This window comes from Neophocaena asiaeorientalis, unplaced genomic scaffold, assembly GCF_003031525.2.
Source record: "Neophocaena asiaeorientalis asiaeorientalis breed wild unplaced genomic scaffold, Neophocaena_asiaeorientalis_V1.1 scaffold7, whole genome shotgun sequence".
Taxonomy (NCBI): Eukaryota; Metazoa; Chordata; class Mammalia; order Artiodactyla; family Phocoenidae; genus Neophocaena; species Neophocaena asiaeorientalis.
Genome location: NW_020185337.1, coordinates 9,856,030 through 9,880,508, shown reverse-complemented (window position 1 = coordinate 9,880,508; position 24,479 = coordinate 9,856,030). Strand labels below are relative to the sequence as shown.

Sequence of the window (24,479 nt, the reverse complement as noted above, 5' to 3'; positions counted from 1 at the left end):
CAGGCGGACTCTCAACCACTGTGCCACCAGGGAAGCCCCTATTTTTAGTTTTTTAAGGAACCTCCATACTGTTCTCCATAGTGGCTGTATCAATTTACATTCCTACCAACAGTGCAAGAGGGTTCCCTTTTCTCCACACACCCTCTCCAGCATTTATTGTTTGTAGATTTTTTACGATGGCCATTCTGACCGGTGTGAGGTGATAACTCATTGCAGTTTTGGTTTGCATTTCTCTACTGATTAGTGATAACTAAACATTTTTATTAGTTTAGAATCATTATGTAAAATATACCAGAATAATCAATTTTCAAGCAATTCTAATAGCATTAACATTTATCTGTGTATCTCCCATTACTAGTGCTTGACAATAGGTGTTTATTAACTGTTTATTATATGCTAAATATGTTTTACTGGAATAGCCAGAATCTTCAAACTATTAATCTATCACTTTAAACTAAAAATAGAAAATACAAACTTGGGTTGAATTTATATTGAACGTATGATCTACTATTGAAACTTCATACTGAAATAAGATTTCTGAGTTTAAAGTTGTTGCTGCATCATTATTCCTTTATGCTTTATTACTATTTGTAAACATTTCTCTGCTTTTGTGAACTCAACAGTGTTGAATGCTGCATAAACTTGGATTTATGATTTTTTTCTGATATATGGGTCACTTTAAAATCTGGGAAGAATTTATGGGGAATTTTCTATGTTTTGGGCATTTTTCTTATTTCTAGTGAGACTTCTGTAACATTTGAAAGGATTACACTTCCTATTCTCCTGGGTGATAAAGGTTGAAGTGAAATATGTTTGTTAAAATTCAGAAGAGTCACTTACCAACTATAAAAGTGTCTTTAAAACTCTTGTGCATTTTAGCAACTTCCTAGTGAGAAAAGAAAAGCTGGCAAAAGGAAACGCCATATTTGGTTATAGCAGCCTCCTAAGGTTTAATCTCTAGTAAAGTGTGTCCAAAATTTCATTCACTCCTGTACAAGTTTTATGAGCTTATTCATATTCTCTACTCTATCTGCTATTGGTTCCTTACTCTTTTTCTTAAAATCAACTCACTTAAAAAATTAACTATAAAAATAAATACTGTGGGGGCTTCCCTGGTGGCGCAGTGGTTGAGAGTCCGCCTGACGATGCAGGGGACACGGGTTCGTGCCCCGGTCCGGGAGGATCCCACATGCCGCGGAGCGGCTGGGCCCGTGAGCCATGGCCGCTGAGCCTGTCCGTCGAGAGCCTGTGCTCCGCAACGGGAGAGGCCACAACAGTGAGAGGCCCGCGTACCGCAAATAAATAAATACTATGACAAAATTCATATTCTATAAAGATATTGACTATGATGGTTCCATGCTTGAGTCCTGCTCTCCCTATGTTGAAAAGTGAAATTAATTAGTGTTACAGCAGAGTAAGACATAACACCAAACATACACTTGTATAACTGTAAGTATCATAGAGATTTGAGTCAATGTTATTTAATTCCATTTATGCCTAAAATTATCTCAAGTACAACCAGTTGTACCCATTACACACCCTGGAAATACTGCTTTAGGTGAGAGCCTTTTAAGGCCACTCAGTCTTTTTTTAAAAAAAAAAATATATATTTATTTATTTATTTTTGGCTGTGTTGGGTCTTCGTTGCTGCGCATGGGCTTTCTCTAGCTGTGGCGAGCAGGGGCTACTCTTCATTGCAGTCTGTGGGCTTCTCATTGCAGTGGCTTCTCTTGTTGCAGTGGCTTCTCTTCTCATGGAGCTCTAGGTGCGTGGGCTTCAGTTGTTGTGGCTTGTGGGCTCAGTAGTTGTGGCTCACAGGCTCTAGGGCACAGGCTAGGTAGTTGTGGCACATGGGTTTAGTTACTCCGTGGCATGTGGGATCTTCCTGGACCAGGGCTTGAACCCGTGTCCCCTGCATTGGCCGGCAGATTCTTAACCACTACACCACCAGGGAAGTCCCCACTCAGTAAGTTTTAAAGTACCTTGTAATGTCCTAAATTTTAGCTTCTCCATATGACAGAACGTCAGCCCAAACTCCGTTTTTATCCTTCCCTTTTTATCTCATACCACTATGCGTTATTCCCATCTTTCTTTAACAATCAGGGTCAAAGCAGCCCAAAGCTTAGTATTGTTTAAGGGACTGATAATACAGGTAGAAACTAAGGGCTGAATAGGTGATCAATAATTATCTAACGTCTCAAATACCTATGTGGAGAAAATGTTATACAGTTGATCCTTGAACAACATCGGGGCTAGGGCTGCTGACCCTCTGTGCAGTCTGCACATAATTTATAGTCTGCCCTCCTTCTCCACAATTCTTCCTTATCCTCTGTATTTGAGGTTTTGCATCCACGGATTCAACCAACCTCCAATTGCATAGTACTGTAGTATTTACTATTTAAAAAAATCCACCTATAAGTGGACCCACACAGTTCAAACCCATGTTGTTCAAGGATCAACTGTATAAAAAAAAGGGGCCATATGACCTACAATAATCCAGTTAGAATCTAAATCAGGTTTTTAAAGGAGAGTGTGTTGAGCTGCATTTTTAATATCTTGGATAATAGTAAGGAAATTTGCAATATAAAAATAATTATTATTCATTTACAGGACGAAGTTTAGTAGGAATAAATATAAAGTAAACAACAAAAGAGCAAATGCAAAAAATGTGCAAATTTAGTAAAACAGGGTACAAATAAGTACATCAGAAAAAGGTGTAAAGGCAAAGGAAACTCCAAGCAAGAAATGAATAATTAATATGATACTTATCATATTATAAAATATATTTTATAAAATTATACTTGCAAATGGAACTGTGTGACGAGATCGTGCTATACAACTAAGAAGTAACTATTGCTATTTTGCTCAGTAGTGGTTAGATTTTCATTATAACATGAATTCAATTTACATCTCTGCAGTTTAAACAAATAGGAGCAAAATTGTCAAAGAACAGAAACTTATGTGAGTAAAGAGGTAAATTGAATTCCAGGAGGAGAAGAAAAAGGAGTTGGAATGACTTACTCTTTAATCTGAGGAAATAATATCTGAAACTAATTTAATCCTCTCTAAATTTGTTTCTTTAATATTATTTGTCTCCTTAATTTCCCAATACGTGAATGAAAGTTAAAAATTTCACCCTTTTGTTTCATTAGATGAAAAAATTCGGTAATTATTTTACTAATGTGCAGAGAAAATAAATGGACAAATACAGTTCACTAACAAATTAATTCTCATGTAAGCATATCATGAAATGCAAATGGTAACTATAAACCAAATTAATTAGTAAAATATATCTGCCATGAAAATAACATGATAACTTCCATAATTAGAATGTGTAACTTTTTAATTATCTATGTTGGAAGAACAGAAAAAACTATATGCTTATAAAATTTATTACTGTTGGTAGTAGTAATATAGTATCACACAAAAGGTAATAAAGCATCATTCTAGTTCTATCTACACCAGTTCTTCAATGGTAAATTAAGGCTCTCAACTTTATGAATTTAATAGGCAAGGATGTTGCCAATATTAATCGAATATTTACTGTGGATATAGTTTAAGAGAAAAGAATTTACCTTGCAATCTAGAAAAATTCCCTTGATACAAGATGTTCGTTCTGTTCATCTGAGTGTCAAAAACTCAAATGTATTTCAAATTTTATGTGATGACACTTGCATTAGCTATCTATTGCTGCACAACAAATTATTCCTAAGCATGTGTCTTAAAACAATAATCATTTATTGTCTCTCACAGTTTCTGCAGTCAGCTCAGGGCTTGATGGGTCTGGAAAATCCATTTACAAGGTGGCTCACTCCCCTTGCTGGCAAGTTGGTGCTGGCTGTCAGTGGAAGGTCTCAGTTATTTTCCACTGGGTCTCTCTGCCTGACTGTTCTCACAACATAACACGATGGCTGGCTTCCCTCAGAGAGAGCAATCTGAGAGACCTCGGTAGAAGCCATGTGTCTTTTACTACCTAGCTTTGGAAATCACACATCACTTCCACTGACTTCCAGGACTCACACAATTCAGTCCTAAGTAAGTGTGAGAATGGCCCACCCAAGTGCTTAAATACCAAGAGGAAAGGATCATTGGAGGCCATCTTGGAGACTGGCTACCACATTACTTACAATTTGTTAGATTACTTTCAAGTACAAAGATTATTCAATTTTAAAAAAATAAATTTTTTTATTCTGGAAGAAACTTCAAAGTTTTGTTTAAAATCTGAATCTACCCACTCAAATTTCCCATTACTCCCCAATAGATAATCTGGTTTTCTATCCCTTAAACATGGCGTTTTTATTTCCTACTCTGTAGCTTTGTTCGTGTTGTTCCTCCCTCTTCTTTATTTAATAAAACTTTTATAGAACATGGATAATTTTTTTCTTTAAAGTTCAACTGAAGCTGTAGTATCTGCATGAATCCTTATTTATTAGTTGCATCTACAGTGACTATCCTCTCCTCAGAATTTCTAAATATGCAATTCTTAAATCACACAATTGAACATTTAATGAGTCCCTTTTCATTCATCTAACACAGATGATAACTGAATGCCTACTATGTTCTAGGACTGTGCTAGGTGATGGCATAAAATTAATTATTTATTTCCCTTACGAGTCCAAATAATTCACTTATATATCTTATATTTATGATACTGATATTTAATATATGTTTTGCAAGTATATTCTTCAAGTTGTTAAATGTGTGTTTTTACTTTTTTTTTAATGTCCCCAAGTATATATTTTGTGTGCAGAAAAGGTTTTGTAGAGATTAATTTAGTTTTGAAGTTAATATTCAGGGTTTTTTTAAATTCATGTAATAAAAAGTCTATTTCTCTCAAGTTTTTAAGTTCAATTTACAAATGTTATTATTCTACTTATTAATATAGAAAGTTTAGCAATCACTTAGGGTCTCTTTAACATTTAATCCCATTTATATATTTGGTTAATTAAACTCCCTTAAGTATTTAAAACTCTATTTATAAATTGAAAATAGTTAACATATACCAGTTTGCCTGCATTTTAGGGTTTTGTAGAGATAATGTATGTAAAAGTACTTTGTAAAATCTCAATTAATATGCAAATATGGCATTATTGTTAAATTATAAAGTCAGATGTGCCACTTTGTTGAAACGATTTTATAGAAAACAAAGCACATGGCTTTGCTTATAAGTACTTTTAATAAATGTTTTAACAGTTTTTAAATATGGTAAAAAATTTTTAAAGTACTTCTCTTACCCTGAGTTAGATGGAGATAGGAGAAAGTCGAATCTGAATGAAATTAAAGTCCTAAGGAGGATTAAACACTGCTCCTTCTCATGACAGCCTATCTGAAACACCAAGAAGCATACAAAGCAAGCTTCAATCTAGACTTCAGAAGGCAGGTCTTAGCCTCACAGTAAGGACCTGGTGGAGACCAGAGATCTTGAGGTACACTAACATAAGGGTCAGGCTTCAGTCTAGTGGGGCAGATTTACAAATCAACTACTCAAATTAAATATGATGAATGCCTCTGACTACTAGATAATCCCAGGTAGAAACATCTTACAAAAGGCTACCTCAATGCAAGAGGACAAACCTGAGCAAAGGCAAGTCTTACGTGAAAGGCTTCTGACCCTAAGTAAGTAAAGGTGAATGGCAACCTGCAGTAAGAGAATAACAGAATGAGACTGGGAGGAAATCAATAATAGCTAAATTAAAACTTTAAAAAGTACACAGTATCTTCCCTATTCATAAGGGATTTGTTCCAGAGATGTGAGGGAAATGGGGAACTTGCAAATAGTGTATGATTAATGACAATAGGGATTGATTTGCTAAAACAAGATTGTTCTTGTCACAAAATGCTTCTGAAGGCTGCTCACGTTTCTCTCCATAACTTTTCGTGGTATTTCTTAAGGTTTCCTCTTTTTTCTCTTAGTATCTCTTTAATGACAGTAAAAGTTATTAAATATTATTTGAATGCACTTTTTAATTGTTATCTGTGACAAAACAAGAAGTATTCATAAAACACTTCTGCAGCATAACAAGTACAATGGTGTCTCGAGGAAAAGCACCTATGCAGCTTGAGTTACAAAGTGAACTTCCTGTTTTTTTCTGCAGAATACCATTTTTACTTGAAAGGATGATTTACAAAAGATAGTTATTTATTTATTTATTGAAATACAGTTGATTTACAATATTATATTAGTTTCAGGTGTACAGCAAAGTGATTCAGATATAAGCAGCTTTTATTTTTCCTTTCTAATTACTTTTTATCTATTTTTCTTGTTTTACTGAACTAGCTAGCATATTTAGTACAGTGTTTTATAAAAGTAGCGTTGCTGGGCAAGATTGTTTCATTCTCATTCTCAAGCGAAAGCTAACATTTCTCCATTATGTATAATGATTGCTGTCGTTTTTGAAGGTACCCTATCAGATTAAGAAAATCCCCTATAGTCTTGTTTCCTAAATGTTTTTATCAAGAAGAAATGTTGAATCCTTAAAAGTGTGTTCCCTGCATGTGTTCAGATGATCCTGTATTTTTCACTTTTATTGATTTGCTTCTTTTCTCCTTTTGCTTGATTAGTATTGGCAGAGGTTTAGCAATCTTATTAATATACACATGAATTCTTTGCATTATATATTTCTTTACTATTTCATTAACGTTGCTTTTATTATTATTTTCTCCCTTATACTTTATGTGGGTTTACTTTAGCCTTTTAAAAATTATTTTCTTTCTAACGTGTGCATTTAAGACTATAAAGTTTCTTCTAATTACTGGTTTAGCTGTATCATACATATACTCTTATAAAATATTTTATTTCCCTTCATATTCAAAATATTGTTCTAATTTCTATCATGATTCTTTTCTCTATATCCATAGGTTTTTTATAAATGAATATCTTCATTTCTAAGCATACAGAAATTTCACTGTTCTAATTATAATATTGGTTTATAGCATGATTACAGTAAACTCAGAGAAAATACACATCCAGATCTTTAGCTGTTTCAAAGGAAATGTTGGTGTAAGACATCTGGCACAGTATGTGAACATTAAAGTTTTAATCAGGTACCAAAATAGGTAAAATTACAAAGGGGTGGGATAAATCATTGTATGCAGAAGTTCAAATAAAATATCCGAAACCTGTCTGTGGACCCTTGAATCTCTTTACCCACTGTATAACATAAAAAGAATAAAAGTGTGGAGAGATATATAGATATTATTTGAGTAGAGGTCATCTTTGCCAAATACTTCTTTTGAATCCCATTCCAACTTCCTTCACCCCTAAGGAGCCAGGCTCGTCTGTCCCCCTGCAATTCAAACCTACCTTACTATGTGGTCCCTACAGCTGAAAGGCATAGTGGCCTTGGATCTGATTTACCCCAGGAAAATCAAGAGAATGAAGGATTGCTGCCTAGCTGCTTTGGTGTAGGACCAGGAAGGTTATTACTATGTTGAGAATAAGCCTACCTGAGCAAGGAGTGTTAGAGAAAGAGATATAAGACTGTTTCCTGTGGACCAAATGAAGAGCGAGAATGAAAGAGTGGGCTGTTTTGAGTCCTGTTCCTTGGGACTGTGTGGAGAGTTGGACACTTTAGCATCAAGAAGCTCTGAGGTAACACAGGATTACCAGTGCTTTGGAAGGAGTAACCACTGAACTCCCAGACTAGGATCCATCCTAGGATCCAAGTTGCTGCATGGGGAGACAGGTCCAAAAGCACACCTTTGTGGAACCCATGAAAATGCACCATTTGGTTATTGGTTTTAACCATCTTCCAGGCTCTGGGCACTACGTATGGTGCCAGGTCAAGTAATAAGTTTCATTCAACTGTCTCATTCCTCTCTTACCCTGCTCCCAATGTGTAGTGGTCAGAAAGGGGCTGGAGAGGGAATAGGGAACCAGAAAATAGAGAGCTTGTAAAGAAGCCACTTGTAGAATTCCATCTGACACAGGCATGAGCTACAGGAGAGAATTTTCAGTTATGATTTTGTATCATATATTCTAATTTTAAATTGATAGCCTCTGCAAATTTTGTTGTCCACAGAACTGTCCATTTCTTAAGAGTAAGCAAAAAGTCATGGAGCGTCAATATTTTTATTAAGGGCAGGAAGTTTATGTTCACCAAATAAATTGTAAAGAGGTGATGGGAAAGAAAAATAAAGTAACATTTTAATTGTATGCTATGATTTGTTGTTTCTAAATTCTTTAAATTATTTTCTAAATTTTATGCTTTCTCAAGACTGTGAAACAAGAGTACTAATCAGGGCTAAGTTAATTATTTATAGCATATTGTAATAAAAGCATTAATCTTTATGAAACATAAAAAAGAAAATGGTGACTGGAATGTCTTTAAAATTCTGAGATTGAGCTGGCAAGCCTAGTTAGTTGTAGAAAATTGTTCCAGAACCCTGTCCTTTCAAAAATCTATTGAACCACCACGCACACGGCAATAGCTTTGCAAATTGCACACGTAATGCTTAGATGAAATCCTACAGGTGAAGGGATTAACCCTATGCCCACATCTGCAAAGCAGCAAATGAGAGAGTCAGATTGGGTGGAAGTGCACATACTTTTGTAGGAATGAGAACATTCCCCAATTTAAAGGGGGCACTTATTACTCAGGTTTAACCGAGTGCTGCTGTGAGGAAATATGAAACCCAGAGTTGCCAAAGGAGCTGAAAATAAGATTTTCTCTTTCTTTCTCTGTCGCCGTTGTTCTTTTGTGAAACTTGCTGATTTTTAAATAGTAGCCTGTAGTCATAAAACATTGTGTGGCCAAACAACATACTTCTGGCCAGTTAGATATCAGAGGTTTCTAGTTTGTAAAACTCTGGAAGAGAGGCTGTTGACTTCTTTCTAAAACTTATCTTATCCTGGTTTATTAAGAAATAGCAGGGTAATGACCAGTTTACAGATTTGTTTGTCATTTTCTAATACTGGAGGTTTTCCTGTATATATTGCCCAGATTCATAACTTCACCGCTTCTCCATTTCTCTTCATGCTCAAATGCTAATCATTTAATCCTCCCTACCTTCTCAAATTCCTCTGGCTCTTAACAGTTCTCTGGGAACCAGAAATACTTGTGTTTGGATTATCAAACACATCCTGACCCCACTTGAAACTTTGATAGGACTACTATAGCTGTTTCCCTAATCAATCCATTATTCAAGGTGGCTAATTTTCTTGAGCAGCCTATACAGCAGAGGCTCATGGTCTTTTGGTATTAATGAAAACAGAAGGGAGATTAATAGCAGAATGGAAAGCAATCAATAAGATCTTACAATGAATAGGGAGTAAAGACTCTCTCCTTATAAAGAGATGGTCAAAAAAAGCTGGAATTTAAGCCTATGTGACTAGGAAGATTTCAACGTTTCCACTAATATTTGTCTTGGCCAAATCAAGTTTCCTATTATCCTAAACTAGTATAAGTAAAAAAGAAAAGAAGAAATTAGGTTATACTGAATTAATACCAAAATTTTCCCTGAAGGCACTACACCCTAGTACTTTTCTGAAAGATAAACACCTCCAGACACCTCTGGTTATCTTGCAGGTATGGGACACTGAAAAGAGCTCAGATGACTAGTCACAAACTTGAGTCTAGTCTAGGATTTCTCAGAGGGTGTTTCAGTGTACAAGTATATAAAAATTATCTGCAGTAACTGCTGGAAAAATAGTTTTCTGGGTTTTACTGAAAGGGAGCGGCCTGGAGATCACTGGGAAAAAATATTTTAATAGATATTTTAACATTGAGGGCTACTGCTTTGAGTCACTAAGTGCGAGTCCTTGGGATTTTCTCCTCTGATAATGAGCACAGATAACACCAGCTTGGCCAATCCCCTGGCTAATGTCAAGGATTAAATGAGATATTTGATCAGTGAAAGTGCTTTGAAAAATTCAGCATTCAGCCAAAGCAATGGATGGAGGAATGAACTGGCAAGAGATTTAATGATAAGAAAGAAATCTACAAGGTATTGGATCTGTAAAAGTGGCTAGAGGGCAGATGGGGAAAGCTCCTCCCAAATCATTAGAGCATTTAGAATGTCTCCCCATCTATTTGTAGTGAGGTGGATGGACCTAGAGTCTGTCATACAGACTGCAGTAAGTCAGAAAGAGAAAGACAAATATCATATGCTAACACATGTATATGGAATCTAAAAAAAAAAAAAAAAATGGCTCTGAAGAACCTAGGGGCAGGACAGTAATAAAGACCCAGAAGTAGAGAATGGACTTGAGGACACAGGAGGGGGAAGGGTAAGCTGGGACGAAGTGAGAGAGTGGCATGGACATATATACACTACCAAATGTAAAATAGATAGCTAGTGGGAAGCAGCCACATAGCACAGGGAGATCAGCTTGGTGCTTTGAGACCACCTAGAGGGGTGGGATAGGGAGGGTGGGAGGGAGACGCAAGAGGGAGGAGATAGGGGAACATATGTATATGTATAGCTCATTCACTTTGTTATACAGCAGAAAATAACACACCATTGTAAAGCAGTTATACTCCAATAAGGATGTTAAAAAAAAAAAGAATGTCTCCCCATCTCTCTATCAGCCTTCCTCCACTTTTCATTCTTGACCTTTCTCCATCCCAGCCCCTTCAGAGAGCCTGTCTCTCTATCAGCCTCCATCACTTTCTCCATCTCTTTTAACCTCATTTTTCCTCTCAATCTTTTTCTGATGTCAGAAAATTTCCTTCTCTCTCTCTCAGTCCTTTTTTCTACCCCTCCCTCAGCCAAGCCAAATACAAATAATGCCATGTAGAAAAATGGAAAAAATATCTTTCATTGGTACGTACTCTGAGAAATGTTGCTCACGGCAGAGAATTGGCTTTTTCACATGCAAAGAAGTTCCGTTCTAACAGCCCTATCTGAAAATTCCCAAAGGAGGTAAACATTAGGGAACAGAATTGAACATCTTGCTCCAGAATGAACATATTTAGGAATCACAGAATGAAAATGAAGCAAGATAACTTGAGGCGAAATGGGCGAAATGTACAGAAATTGCTCGCTACAGGAAGATCATACAATTGTAGATCCAGGAGAAAACTTCAATATCGATTAGTCAAACCACATCATGTTATAGATGGAGAAATGAAAGTCTTGAGAGGTTAAAAAAAAAAATTGCTTAGCTCAGTCACACAGCAAGCTTGCGGCTGCTGGTGACGAAAGCCAAAGGGTCTTGGCTCAGAGGACGGCGCACCCCACACAGGTGCACAGCGTTGGTCTGTGACACCAGCCAGAGCTCAATGAGAAGAGAAGGGAAGAGAGCATCTTATATTCCAAATATATGGAAGGAGCTACAGCAGGTTTTCTTTTATGTAATACGATCGTAAAATGGTTCATGCGTTGTAGGACTTTTGTGTTTTTATTTGACAAAGGAAAAAGCTGTTAGTCCCATGTCAACTGCCCAGATGGCATTTTGATTATTTATTGATCAGTGACAATTTTAAAACCTGGGAATAATTGAATTATTGGATACCTTTACTTCTGAACAGGATTAGATAGGATAAAGTTATTTATTCGACCTTCTGAACCAAGACTTCAGGAACAGAGAGGTGACTTCTGTAATCAGCGTGTCTTGAATTTCCATAATTTTACATTTTGTTCTAGTGGGGGTAAGGATTATTCTGAGCTAAATGATTCAGGATTACCTGATGAACGTTCAGTGCCTAGAATAAAAGGATACCAATTTTTTCTTGTGAGCGAGACACAGGAATGATTCAACACTTGCCTTCAGATAATCACGCCATTCTTGTGTGATTTGGACAGTTGATGTAAACAATGTTTCTGCTATTCATACAAATATAAGACAGGTCAACCTCATAAAGCAAATCAAATAAGTTCAGCCAATGAAGAGAATGACACTCACAGCTTCTCCACAACCCAGGCCTAAAATGACACTCACAGCTTCTCCACAACCCAGGCCAAGGATAAAAGTAAATATTGTGGGCTTCCCTGGTGGCGCAGTGGTTGAGAGTCCGCCTGCCGATGCAGGGGACACGGGTTCGTGCCCCGGTCCGTGGAAGATCCCACATGCCGCAGAGCGGCTGGGCCCGTGAGCCATGGCCGCTGAGCCTGCGTGTCTGGAGCCTGTGCTCCGCAACGGGAGAGGCCACAACAGTGAAAGGCCCGTGTACCGCAAAATAAATAAATGAATGAATGAATGAATGAATGAATGAATATTGTCCTCAAGTCACTGAAAACAAAGCCAGGAATGCCTTGGGGTATTTTCAACTCTACTGACTTTTGAAGAAATACAGTTCTCCAAATTAAAGCAAGAGCCAGTTGGTAAGCATCACCTATGTGTTCAAAGATAGGTCATGGGGAAAACAATGATCAATTAGACATTGTCCTTGCTTCCAAGAGATTTATGTTTAGTTAGGTTGTAATGGACTCTAATAAGTGTTTTTTGAATGATTGACAACATTGTCATTTTTCTTCTACTTTGCAAATCTATAGAGTTTTAAACATTAATTGATATAAAACTTGCACCCAACAAATGAGGCCTTCAGAAAATGAAAAAGAAAAAAAAAGTTTATAGATTCACATAATTTAATTATCTTAATCCCAATAATGCAACTACCATTAATAAACCTTTAAATTAGTTAATTATGTGCATTTAAAAAGGTGATTCTCACTTTTTAAAATTGGATTTGCAGGGGAGAGATAACTGGGAGATGTCTCACTGTTGGACAGAGGAGTTGTCAGAATAGCCTTGAGCTGACAAATGCAGGAGTGGCCTCTCTTCCCTAGGGAAAGTGTGTGAGAGTTCAGAATTTATGTCCTCAAACTTGCTGAATGCCCTAGGAGGACGATTTCACAGTTCATACCACACATACACACACACACACACACACACAAATCGTTCCTTTTCCCACTTCAATTAAAAATAAGTTCGGGGGGGGGGAAGGGGAAGCTGGGATGAAGTGAGAGAGTGGCATGGACATATATACACTACCAAACGTAAAATAGATAGCTAGTGGGAAGCTGCTGTGTAACACAAGGAGATCAACTCGATGCTTTGTGAAGACCTAGGGGGGTGGGATAGGGAGGGTGGGAGGGAGGCTCAAGAGGGAGGGGATATGGGGATATATATATACATAGAGCTGATTCACTTTGTTGTACAGCAGAAACTAACACAACATTGTAAAGCACTTATACTCCAATAAAGATGTGGGAAAAAAAAATAAGTTCAATGTGTGATACAAATGATTTTCTGTGTTTTGTGTGTGTGTTTTTTTTAACCTGGGCATAATTTCAACACATGGCAACTTGAGTGTATAGCAGCCATAAAAAAATATGTAAAGGTACATGGCTAAAAGCGCAATGATGGATTGGCAGTTAAAGGCCCAGACAGTAAAGAAAAATTCTCAAATTATGAAGTACATTCCTCTTCATCTATTGATTCCGTGAGTTAAATGTTAGGTTGCATATTAATAACTGAATTTTAATAGTGATTTATGACTTACAGAGCATCTAAAATAGGTTTTCCAATGATCATTTAACACCAATATTGTGTCAACAATTATCATTTTTCTCATTTTTAGATAAAGAAACTGAGGGTAACAAGCATTTAGTGTCTTGGCCGGCTTCAGCATACTAAGAAGCTGGATCCAAAGTTGGTTGGTTCTCACATTAAGAACAAAGTTCCTTCCACTAACCTATCCCACCTCTAAGAGTAAGCAATGCTCAATACTTTAAGATAAGAAATAATATTTGAGGTTGTTGACTATTCTCAGACTAAAATGTTAGAATTTTCATTAAACACAAGTACAATTTTGCTTATTAATTTGAGTGATTAGTTTATACGGTGAGTTAAATAACTTACAAACCTAAAATCATCTTAGATAATATACCAGTCTGTATATGTCAAATTGTGCCTGTATATATTATGATTAAGAACATAACTGGCAATCGTATTTCATTCCTACTTCAATTCTATTGTGAAAAATTATGTGCTGGTTTTTCTCTTTATGAGAATGAACATTGTAATTATTTAAATATTTGCTGATTCTAGATTGGAATCAATTTGGCAGTAAAGTAGTTTGTCTAAGGAATGGGATATTACAATCTGTAGGATTCTGAGTTCCCAGACTCAGCAAAACATAATAGAGTCATTATATGCTGGACACTGTTCTCAGTGTTTTTGTGTATTACCTCACACGATCCTCCCAATACCCCTATGAGGTAAGACTGTACTCATCCCTATTTTATAGCTGAGAAAGCTGAAGGTTAAGTAACTTGCCCGAGTTCACACAGATAGTAAGTGGCAGAGCTGGAATTTGAACCCAGACAGTCTGGCTCCAGAAGAATTATAGATGTGACACTAAGTAATTATTTCACTAATAGTTATTTCCTCTTTGCTTCTTTCCTTCTCTTCTAAGTCCCATATTAGCTACACTGACATCTGTATCAGAGCCAAGAACATTATTTTTTTCCAACCAACATAACAGTGAGTAGGTAGGGAAATGACTACAACTCCTTTAACCCATCCCCTAATAATTAACTGAATCCAGGATATTAAGTGGCTAATTAGCACTAAGGAGAAAGTCATTCATAGCACTGTGGTCTTAGTTTGCCGTTTAGAGGTGCTGAAGGGGCTATGAGAGGCAGCAGTGCTTCCAGACGACTCAAGTGGAACGTCTCTACCCTTATTCTTTTGATCAGAAAAACTCAACTTATTGCAGTTGTACTGCATTGGAAGATAGCAAGCTAGAAGGGAAGATTTTGAAGAATAATATTCTCTGATTTGATTTTAAGCACTGTCACTCTAGGATAACTTTACACTATCTCCAAGCCTCGGTGTCCTAATCAGTAAAATGGGAATGACAAAGCTGGCCTTGAAATGTTGTGATGGAAGTAATGTGTGTAAAGTGCCAGGTACAACACATGGTAGATGTCAGTAGATGTTGTAACAATACATATCTTGGTTAACTTGGACCAGACCTAGTTGTGATCTCCATTTTTCTTTTCTTTTCTTTTTTTTTTTTTTTTTTTTTTTTTGGCCACACCCTGCAGCTTGCAGGATCTTAGTTCCCCAGCTGGGGATGGAACACACACTCCCTGCAGTGGAAGTGTGGAGTCTTAACCACTGGACCACCAGGGAAGTCTCCATTCTCTGTTTTTTGACACAACTAATTTAGGTTTAGGCCAGAATATGACTGATTAGACAGAATAAAAATCAGTTTACATTTCAGATGAGCAGCACACTAAGAATGAAATCAATGGCATTGACATTTTTGACTGCCAGCCTCACAACATAGTTCCTTATTGACTCTATACAGACAAATGATTGCCTTAGGAAAGGACCTGCTTAGAATATTGTTTAACTTATTCAACAAAAGCTTTATCGAATTTTTTCTTGAAATGAAGAGGAAGAGAGGTAGTGAATATCAATTAGAATATCAGAGAAACTCTGGTATAATGTATATATTATCATCCAAACCAAAATGTTCCCATCAGAAAATAATCAATCCTGAATTTCTCCAAAAAGCAGAGCCTGAGACAAGGGTTTGTATGCAGTTTGTAAAGGAAAGTGATCTCAAGAAAAGGAGTAGACAACTAAAATAGTGAAAGTGGAGCAGCAATAGAAGAGGAAAGCATTTATTCACTGGCCCCATTCTTCTTTTGGGCAAAGCCTGTCTCATAGAGTGCTAAGGCTCCTGCACTTCTAGCTCAGATACACAACAGTGCCAGGTGGGTTTCTGTAGGTGAAGCATGCCTTAGTATGAGAACAACAGGAGACAGGAAAGCAAGAGATACTCATTCACGTGAGACAAGATACTGTCAAGCTACACCTGAGAGGTTGCCATAGCAATGGTTAGATTAAAGGCATCCAGAGAGGATGTAGGTGGCTGCTTCTATTTAGAGACTAGTTATGATTATCTCTACTGATATGTCATTCTACAAGACACAAAACCTCTATTCAAGTTTAGAAAGCTATTTTTTTTATGGTTGCCGAAATTTGGGAATCATATAGTGGCCCTTCTAGATGTGATTGACACCACTAATGTTTCCCATGCTACTGTTGATATTGTATGCAACAGCAGAAAAGGAAAAACGATCTTACTTGTTAACTAAAAGAGCTTCTTTTAACACTCAACAGGCATTATTATCCTAACCTGACAGAGCTATAACGACCCACAGGAATTCAGTAACAGGAATGGAGACATTTACTACACAGGAATTGAATGGAATGTCGTTTAGAGTAAATTCCTGCTTTGACATTCAAGGTTTAGAAAAACACATCTCAAATTGTTCTCAGAGGTAAAGAGGATGTTGGAAAGTGATGACTAAGAAAAAAAGAATATAAGGAACTTGGACTAGATAATTATTCACAAGTTATAATATTTACCTGGAGCTTGAAATATAATGTCATCAATGAAAAGGAAAGGATGAGCAACTATCCAGTAAATTAGAAGCTTTTTGAAACGTTCAGACGTTCATCTTTTTTCTCAATATCTGAATAATTACAATCAGCAAGATAAAATTGCCAATTTGCCAGTGACAACTGTTATGAATCTCTTAAAAATAAGAATTCTAGAATGATCACTTCTACTTTTAAAGATCATTGAAGAAAAAAGGAGTAGTAAGGAAAGTATGCTAAATAAAAGGCTTGGAAACTTTTCCCATTGAATTTGTTTCTACACTGATTCATTCTTTCTATAGTAGATCACCCACTTCAGGTAAGATCTATTGATAGTGACTAAGCTAAGAGGAAGTAACAAGTAAGATAATCTGCTCTGAAGCAGTACATATGTTACTTAAAATAACACATGAATTAATGATGTACGATATTTATTTAATTTTTTTCCAACTTCTCTTATGTGAACTTTGCTTTTAGAAAAAAAGCCATTTTGTATTTTTGAGAAATTGGTTGGTAATAAGGTTTCTCCTTGAATATTTATAACCATAGAAGATATTACATAAAGTATTTGATACCCAAAAAAGGAGAAGTAGAATCAATTGTATTTAGATATTCTTCCTCCCAATGATTATAGTCAGAGTAGTTTATTCGTCCAGGTTTGCTGTAAATTACTGTCACCTGGTACTAGGTTGTCCACCTACCCCTAACATCTTCTCTTCTGCTGGAGTTTGGGAATTGACTTACTTTGATAAGAAGCCCCTTTCCATATATTTGGCTCGCGCTTTCATAGCCAGGAATCAAAATACTCCACTTGTTTTCATGATATGTTCTGTGATTCATACCTGTCCACAACTCTTTCACAAGGATAAGGTAGTAAACAAAAAGTGATTATCAGAGGAAGAAATTAAAAATGGATGGGCAACTATATCATTCATTTATGCATTCATTCAGCTTATTATATCTTTATTATGTGTTTAGAACTGTTACTATACAGACTATAATAAATATGACCCTTACTTTCATGTAGCTTATAGTCTGGTACAGGAGATAAGATATGCACACAAATAACTAAGATAAAGTTGGAAAATAAGTGCCATAAGAGAGTTACAAATATGGGCGTCCAGCAGAGAAATAAATTGCTTTGCTATGTTATTAATCTTCCAGTGAGTAGGACAGGACTAAAATCTCTTGGCAGACAAGTGTAAAGAACGATCATCCCCCACCATCACCTCCAGGGGCATTCCATCTACCAACCAGACAATTTTAACCTACCATTGTACATCTCTATTTGAATATCTTATTAAGACTTCGAACTCACCACGTCCAAAATCAAGTTCATCACTTTCTCCCGAAACCATCTCCTCCTATCTTTCCATACGTCTGGTCCCAGTCCATTTCCCTACTTCTATTATTCAAATAACACTCTACATCTCAGTCACTGTCTCTCTCATAGCCAGTCAATAATATGGCGTCACAAACTTTCTATTTCTTTAAAGCTCTTCCCTAGACCCTTCTTTTCATTTTATGGACAGACTTTCAGACTTGGAATAACATCTGAACCATTTTCTTTAGCTTTTCTCTCTCCTGACTGCAATAGTCTAATTATACCCTGTTGACAGATGAATCTTCTCAGTTTATGGTCCCAATCAGATAATTCCCATGCTCAAACACATTTAGAAAATCCAATATAATTAACTACCTGAGTCAATATTACTCATCCTGGTATTCAACATATCCTGAGCTATATTTCCAACACTTAACCTCTGTCCAATCTGTCACCTCCTTACATTTCTAGACTGGAAGATACTGAAGTTTTAAAGTTCCTATTCAAGAAATTCCATCCATCCAACCTGTTTCTCAAGTTTCAAAGTTTATCATAATTTCCACTTATATATGAAGGCTTTTCTGATGTTCCTACACCCAAAACTAAGCTAGTTGTGAATTCTCCACAGCATTCTTTATTTACCACTTAAGACTTACGATGGAATCAAACTTGTAATTATTTGGCGCTCCTCTCTCCCCACCACTTCTAGGACAAGGGCTGAGTCACAGTGATCGCTATAAACCTACAGCGTCTAGCACAGTGTTTGTCTTAGAGGATGTTCAATCCATTTTTTTTTTCCATGACACCGAACGTTCAATCCCTAACAAATGAATTTCAACAAGCAATTAAATTCTTCTTCAGACACCAATAAAGTGACGTGTGTTCCTGCTTGCAGATGGCTAAAACATTTTAATCTTTCCTAAATTAATGTAAAGTTCAAAAAGCAAATGGCACTTGAAAAGTAAATTGCTTCCAGGGCCTCCTTTTTCTTGGAATCCTTCTTCGTTTAACTTTTCTCAGTCCTGACAGTCTAAAGCTCATCGGTCTAGACTTAAAAGCCAAAGGAGCTTAAAAGCCACGCAGGGGTCTGTTCAGTTTTAAATACAATTTAGAAAACCTTGGGAAAGAATGACAGTTCCTTTTCAAGAACCTCCCATACATATTTCAATAGAACAGCTTTCCAAATTGGAAACTGTAAAATATTGTACCGCTCACCAAGTAATAAAGTCACTCACTGCCATGCAGAAAAATTTCCTTGGTTTTCACGAAGAGCACAAAAAACTATATTGTATTTATTTAAATCTGAAACTGACAAAAAAGACAGACAGAAAAAGAAAAGTCAGTTTCTCTAAAAGATCATTATTTAGGAATAAATTACTATGCAAAAAAGCATGGATCTTCTTGACAACTTGTGAATTTAAGGCAGATGAAATGCCTCCTTCTGTACTCCTATAATCAACTCTGCTGATGAGATATGATAAGCATTCTAAGCTTGGGGAACATATAAAGCTTTGAAATCAATGTGTTTCCGGTACAGGGGGTTAGGAAAAGAACTTAATAAATCAGCTTAGGAAATGCTTCATTTCCTGAACCGTATCTGGGAAGGAAAACATAAAACAGGCAGAACCAGGTGCAAAAAAAATCATACACGTGGATGGCAAAATCTCTTCCAGTTCCTTGTAGGCCTCACTCCGATGGTCAATTTATGCTCCTGAGCCAGCACTTCTTTTTCTAGGATAAATGGGGTAGATTTTACAGACACTTGCCTTAAATTAACAAAGGCTCCCTGGCAGAGGTTGAAAGAGATAGTCATTATGTAACCGCTGTCTCTGCTCAAATAAGAAATTATCTTACTATTGACATATATACACTAATATGTATAAAATGGGTAACTAATAAGGACCTGCTGTATAAAAAAATAAATTAAATTAAAAAGAAAAGAAATTATCTTACTTTGGTTAATAGTTCATTAGAAAGAAGACACTATTATTAGAGAGGTTGGGCTCATTACCAATGAGCTAAAGGACGCTGGTTTTATTCCTACAATGATCATAATAGAAAAATCTGCCAGGTCATCTCTGGGTTATCCTTCACCTTTCCAGCTTCCTTACGGTCAGGTTTTGTAGGCTGCTTCTATTGATTCTATTCCACTTTGCTTTCTGAAGTACAAGTAATCCATTCCTATCTATCTCTCCCATGCAAACTGAAGAGTTACTTATAAGCTAGTGCATTGATTTCTGTGTCATCTCATAAATATTCTTTATTTTTAAAAAATCAGAACTTTGTAACTCATCTAAGTTAAATTTTCTGGTCTTATACCCACTTCAGCTTAACCCTGGAAAGTCCCAGATGGATTGTAATCAATCGTATGTGATTTTGCAGTGTTTGGGCATTTGTACTAAACTTATATACGTATTTTGAGAAATTAATGATAAATATTGTTCAAGAAGGAGTGTGCTTATTTTTTCCTACCTAATCACTGCAAATGGAATTTTGTAAGCAGTGAAGTTTGAAAAGAGCACATGCACAATAAAATTAGAATTGAGTTTTTTCCAGGGCTCCTCAGAGCCAGAATCAATGTGTCCCAACTGTGTTCTTTTATGATAGTTTGTACTTTAGTTTTCGCACCTATTAAATCTGTCTTATGTTAGATTTACATGCGTATTTCTCCCGATAGTGCATTTGCCACTGTGGGCAAGGACAATGTCTTAACTCATTTTTGTATTCCTTGCACTGCTGAATACATGGTGAGAGCCTAATAAATATTGATTAAATCTAATTGCTTACAGTAAATCCCTCCGGAAGGGTTAAAAGTCAAATGTAATAATTTCTTGCAACTGGTCATTAATATAGTCAGGGCTTATGTAGGTGCATATATATCCTTTATCTAAGTTTTAGAACCTTCAGTCAATGGGTAGGGTTTTTATGTCTATAAATTCCCTGAAACGTTATGCAAAATATTGTACGTATGTGTGTAGATCTGTGTTAATTTCTAGAGCAAGCATCCATAAACTTTAATCAAGTGACTCTCCTCCATTCTCACCCTCACCCCTCAAGATATTAAGATTCACTTGCCCAGGCAGTTTTATCCAACCTCTCAATTTATCAGAGCCAAAAGATAGTTGGGACAAATATAGGCCAGCGTCTGCAGAGCACTGTTTCTGATTACAGCCTTTCACCAGTACACGACAATCTTGTTATTTCTAGACTTACGTCTGAAAAGAGCACATTTTTGAGAAATAGTCCATTTTTAGCCAGCATTTGATCCCCAGATTGTTACTCTCTGAAAAGGCTATTGTATATTCCCGGTACCTTTATGATGCCATGGAACACACTTCAAGGCCGCTGCAGCAGCAAACACTTTCCTTCATGAAAACAAACATCCTCTCTGCGGAGCCTTCTCCACGCATCCCCCCGTCCACGCACACACACTCAACTCAGCAAATGCACTACTGCGTCTACCTCTCAGGGGAGGCTTCCTGAAGGTAAACTGAGGCTCAGAGCCGCCCACTAGTGATTTCTGATCCACACCGTCAGAACAATAAGAGAAAAGGGTACCTGCGTCATCCAAACCGCTACAAAGACTGGACAGAAGAAGACAAAGTATGGTCCCTTGAAGCAGTTTCATGGTGCCTGTGGATCGTCACAGTGGCTCTTCCCTCCAGAGTCAGGCAGGGACGACTCCCTCCCAGCCTGGCAGGGCCTTCTTAGCAAATGGAAAAGGTGTGCTGGATTTGAACAGCCACTGCCCATGCCTACTTATTTCGGGGGCTCTGATAAAGAACAGGAGGAAATGCACACACTCCCTTTGGGAGTTCAGCAGAGAGGAGATTTATTGTTTCAGTCCCTTACAGGAACTTTTTTTTTTTCTCTTCCTTTGGCAGCCACTTGTGTTTTTGTTACTACATTATTTTGTTCTTCTTCAACAAAAAGGTCAGGACGGGTTTTGAACAGAAAGAGATCTTTCTTCAGAATGGATCTTACAGGCTTTCTAACTTTTGTTTTGAAAGTATGTTTTGGAGTGTTTATAAAGGGGCCTTATTAAACAACGACTTGGTTTGGATAAAGAGGCTTTAATTGCCTGAGGGTTAAATTTGAGAGCAGAATCCACAAAGAATCAACTTTTCTTCTCTCTTTCCAACTTGAAAGCCAGATTAGTAAAGACCACCTTCTGGATAAGTGCAAAACTTTATTAAGTAGATCATGCTCTGACTTGAGTAAGTGAAAAGACTTCTTATCTGATGGCCAGGGAGGTTTTTCAGGATATTTCTAATAGAATTAAGTAAAGACCCGTGAGTGCTCACGGCTCACTCCTGGTCTTATTGTTGGAATTCGATGAAGGAAAAGAAAAAAACACTTATAATACCCTGTGGATACTCTTCTCTAGGAAATGTGATGGGAATGGCACTGGGATGGAATGCCCTTGTAACAAGTCAATGAAATAGGGAGAGATGGAGTCTTTGGACCAGAATGCCAATCAGGCAAGATACACTGTGTATTAAGGATCTCTTTGATGTTAATAGCAATTGATTAAAACATGGTGCTAATGCAGCCTCAGCCCTGACTAAAATCCCTGTGTGTGTGCGCCAAGTAATTCTACACTTCTCCCCAGCCACGGGCTACACATCTAAACTCAGCCAATCGTCCTTTATATACCTTTAGGCATGAAGCCCCTGGACAAAAGAGTGTCAGTGGGTCAATACTAATTCATCTTTTCCGCCAAGAAAACTATTCCAAAAGTACACCTTTATCTGTTTATAAGGAGGACATACATTTCACTGCTGCACGGTGCAGGGAAGGACTTATTCCAAGAGTGGATAGAGCAAGTTGATTGATCAAAACACCCCAAAAACTAGGTTGTTTTATCCTAAGTTATACCAAGTCTCAGAAGAGCCTCTAAGTGTCTATTTTGTGTATAAAACCTAATTTTACCCTCTCTTCTAAGTAATTTTCTAAAACAGACTGCCTTTGGAGCTGTTACTTTATTTGTCATATCCTGGAGAGTATAAAGATAGCAATGTATGTGAATAGATGTCACATGTACTTTCCAGAAATAAATTGGGGTGTGGCCATGAACTCACAGTGGAGCCACTCACATTACCTCACTTCCTGCTCCTTGCTCTGCTTTAACTAGGGAGTTTTCAGCACACATGGTCAGTCCTGATGTTGGTCACAATCATTGTTGCAGGAATTCAATAGCATTTTGATTTCTTTGATTCTGATGCCTGACTGCTAGGCATTTCCGTGAAAAACATTAGATGCCTATTCCAAGAATGCTTGATAATAGAATATTATGTCTATTTAAAAGATAAGACCTGTAGATGAAGAAAATAAAAACAAAATCTGAGAAATGCATTTTTAAATGGTTAGGCAAAAGAAAAAAAGGAAAAATAGGAGTAATACATTTGGTCAGCTTTATCTTAATAGATCAGGGGTATCTTTAAGGTAAAAGAATTCATTGAAACAGTGGCGACTGCAAGAAGAGACAGATCAATGGTATAAAATAGAAAGTACAGACACAGAAATATATATATCTATCTACATGTATACATAGGTATATTTGCCCATATGTGTGTGTGGAGAGATTAGATATAGATGAATTTAATATACAGCAAATGTGATGAGTAGAATGTACTATTTAATAGGTGATTTTTGACAGGTTTTTAACCATCTTAAAAAAATTAAAGTTAGCTATCTACTTCAAATACCAAAATAAATTTCTTATATGTTAAAGATTTAAACATAAAAAACAAAATTATAACATTCTAAAAGAGAACATGGGTGACTATTTGCATATAACTGGGGCAGAGAGGACATTTTATGCATAACTCCAAAAGCAGAATACATAAAAGAAAGACTTGATCTTTTTTCTTTCATAGGAATTAAAAGATTTTTGGCCCAACACACAAGATGAAAAGGCAAATGTAAAAGTTCATGAAAAAATAATACGTAATACAGATTTGATATCCTTCATATGAAAAGACCTTTTGCTAATCAATAATAAAACAATGACTTTGCACCTGAAAATAACAACATCATAGAAGAAACAAAAGGCCAGCAAAATGGAAAAGTATATTTATCTCAGTAGAAATTAAACACATGGATATTCAAGAACTGAGATAACAGATTTTTTTTTTTTTGCCTTTCCAATATAATTAGGTATATTTTCTGACAATACCCAGTTTTAATTAATGTTCAAGGAAAGTTACTGTCTTATTCTTAGGGTATGACCTTTCAGGGGGGTGTGACCTGACAATATACATCAAGGTTATTGATACACCAAAACAATACACATCTATGTTAAAGAACCACACTCTTTGAACTTGCAATGATATGTTTAGGAACTTATTCTAAAAAGGAAGATGCTCATTAAAGTTTATGTTATTATAAACACTTGTCAAGGACATTAGTTATTGGGGAATAAGATGGAATATTCTGCCACAAAATAGTATTAAAAAATTTTTTACGGATGTGGAAACACCTTCATGATATTTTGTTGCATGTATCTATGCATTTGTATGTACATATGCATATATACATATGTGTGAATACATACATGTATTTAAAACAGAAAATGTTAACAGTGCTTATATTCTGACAGCGAATTGTGGATGGTTTTTATCTTGTATTTTTTTATTTTTCTTAAAAAGATTTTCAGAGTAAAACATATTATTTCTATCATAAAACAAAACAAAACAAAACTTTTCTTTGACCTGATACTTTTTGTTTAATTTAATATTTTGAGGGAATATTTATACAAACATTTTGTATTCTAACCTACTTGAATGTTTTCATTATTTGGAAGTGTGTGAT

At 36.3% G+C, this 24,479-nt stretch overlaps 1 protein-coding gene across 2 annotated transcripts in view; it reads right to left on the bottom strand.

Moving 5' to 3' along the window:
- The window catches only part of EMCN (endomucin), a 93,510-nt gene extending 72,054 nt beyond the window's left edge, over window positions 1-21,456 (bottom strand). The window contains exon 1 of one of the 2 annotated variants that reach the window (XR_003002022.1): window positions 21,225-21,456. Coding sequence is in view for 1 of the 2 variants with exons in the window: in XM_024736194.1 (XP_024591962.1) it covers window positions 21,225-21,294 (70 nt within the window). In the remaining variant the exon portion in view is untranslated. The remainder of the gene's footprint in view (window positions 1-21,224) is intronic. The other variant, XM_024736194.1, reaches the window with a different exon arrangement.
- Window positions 21,457-24,479: the final 3,023 nt, after the last annotated feature.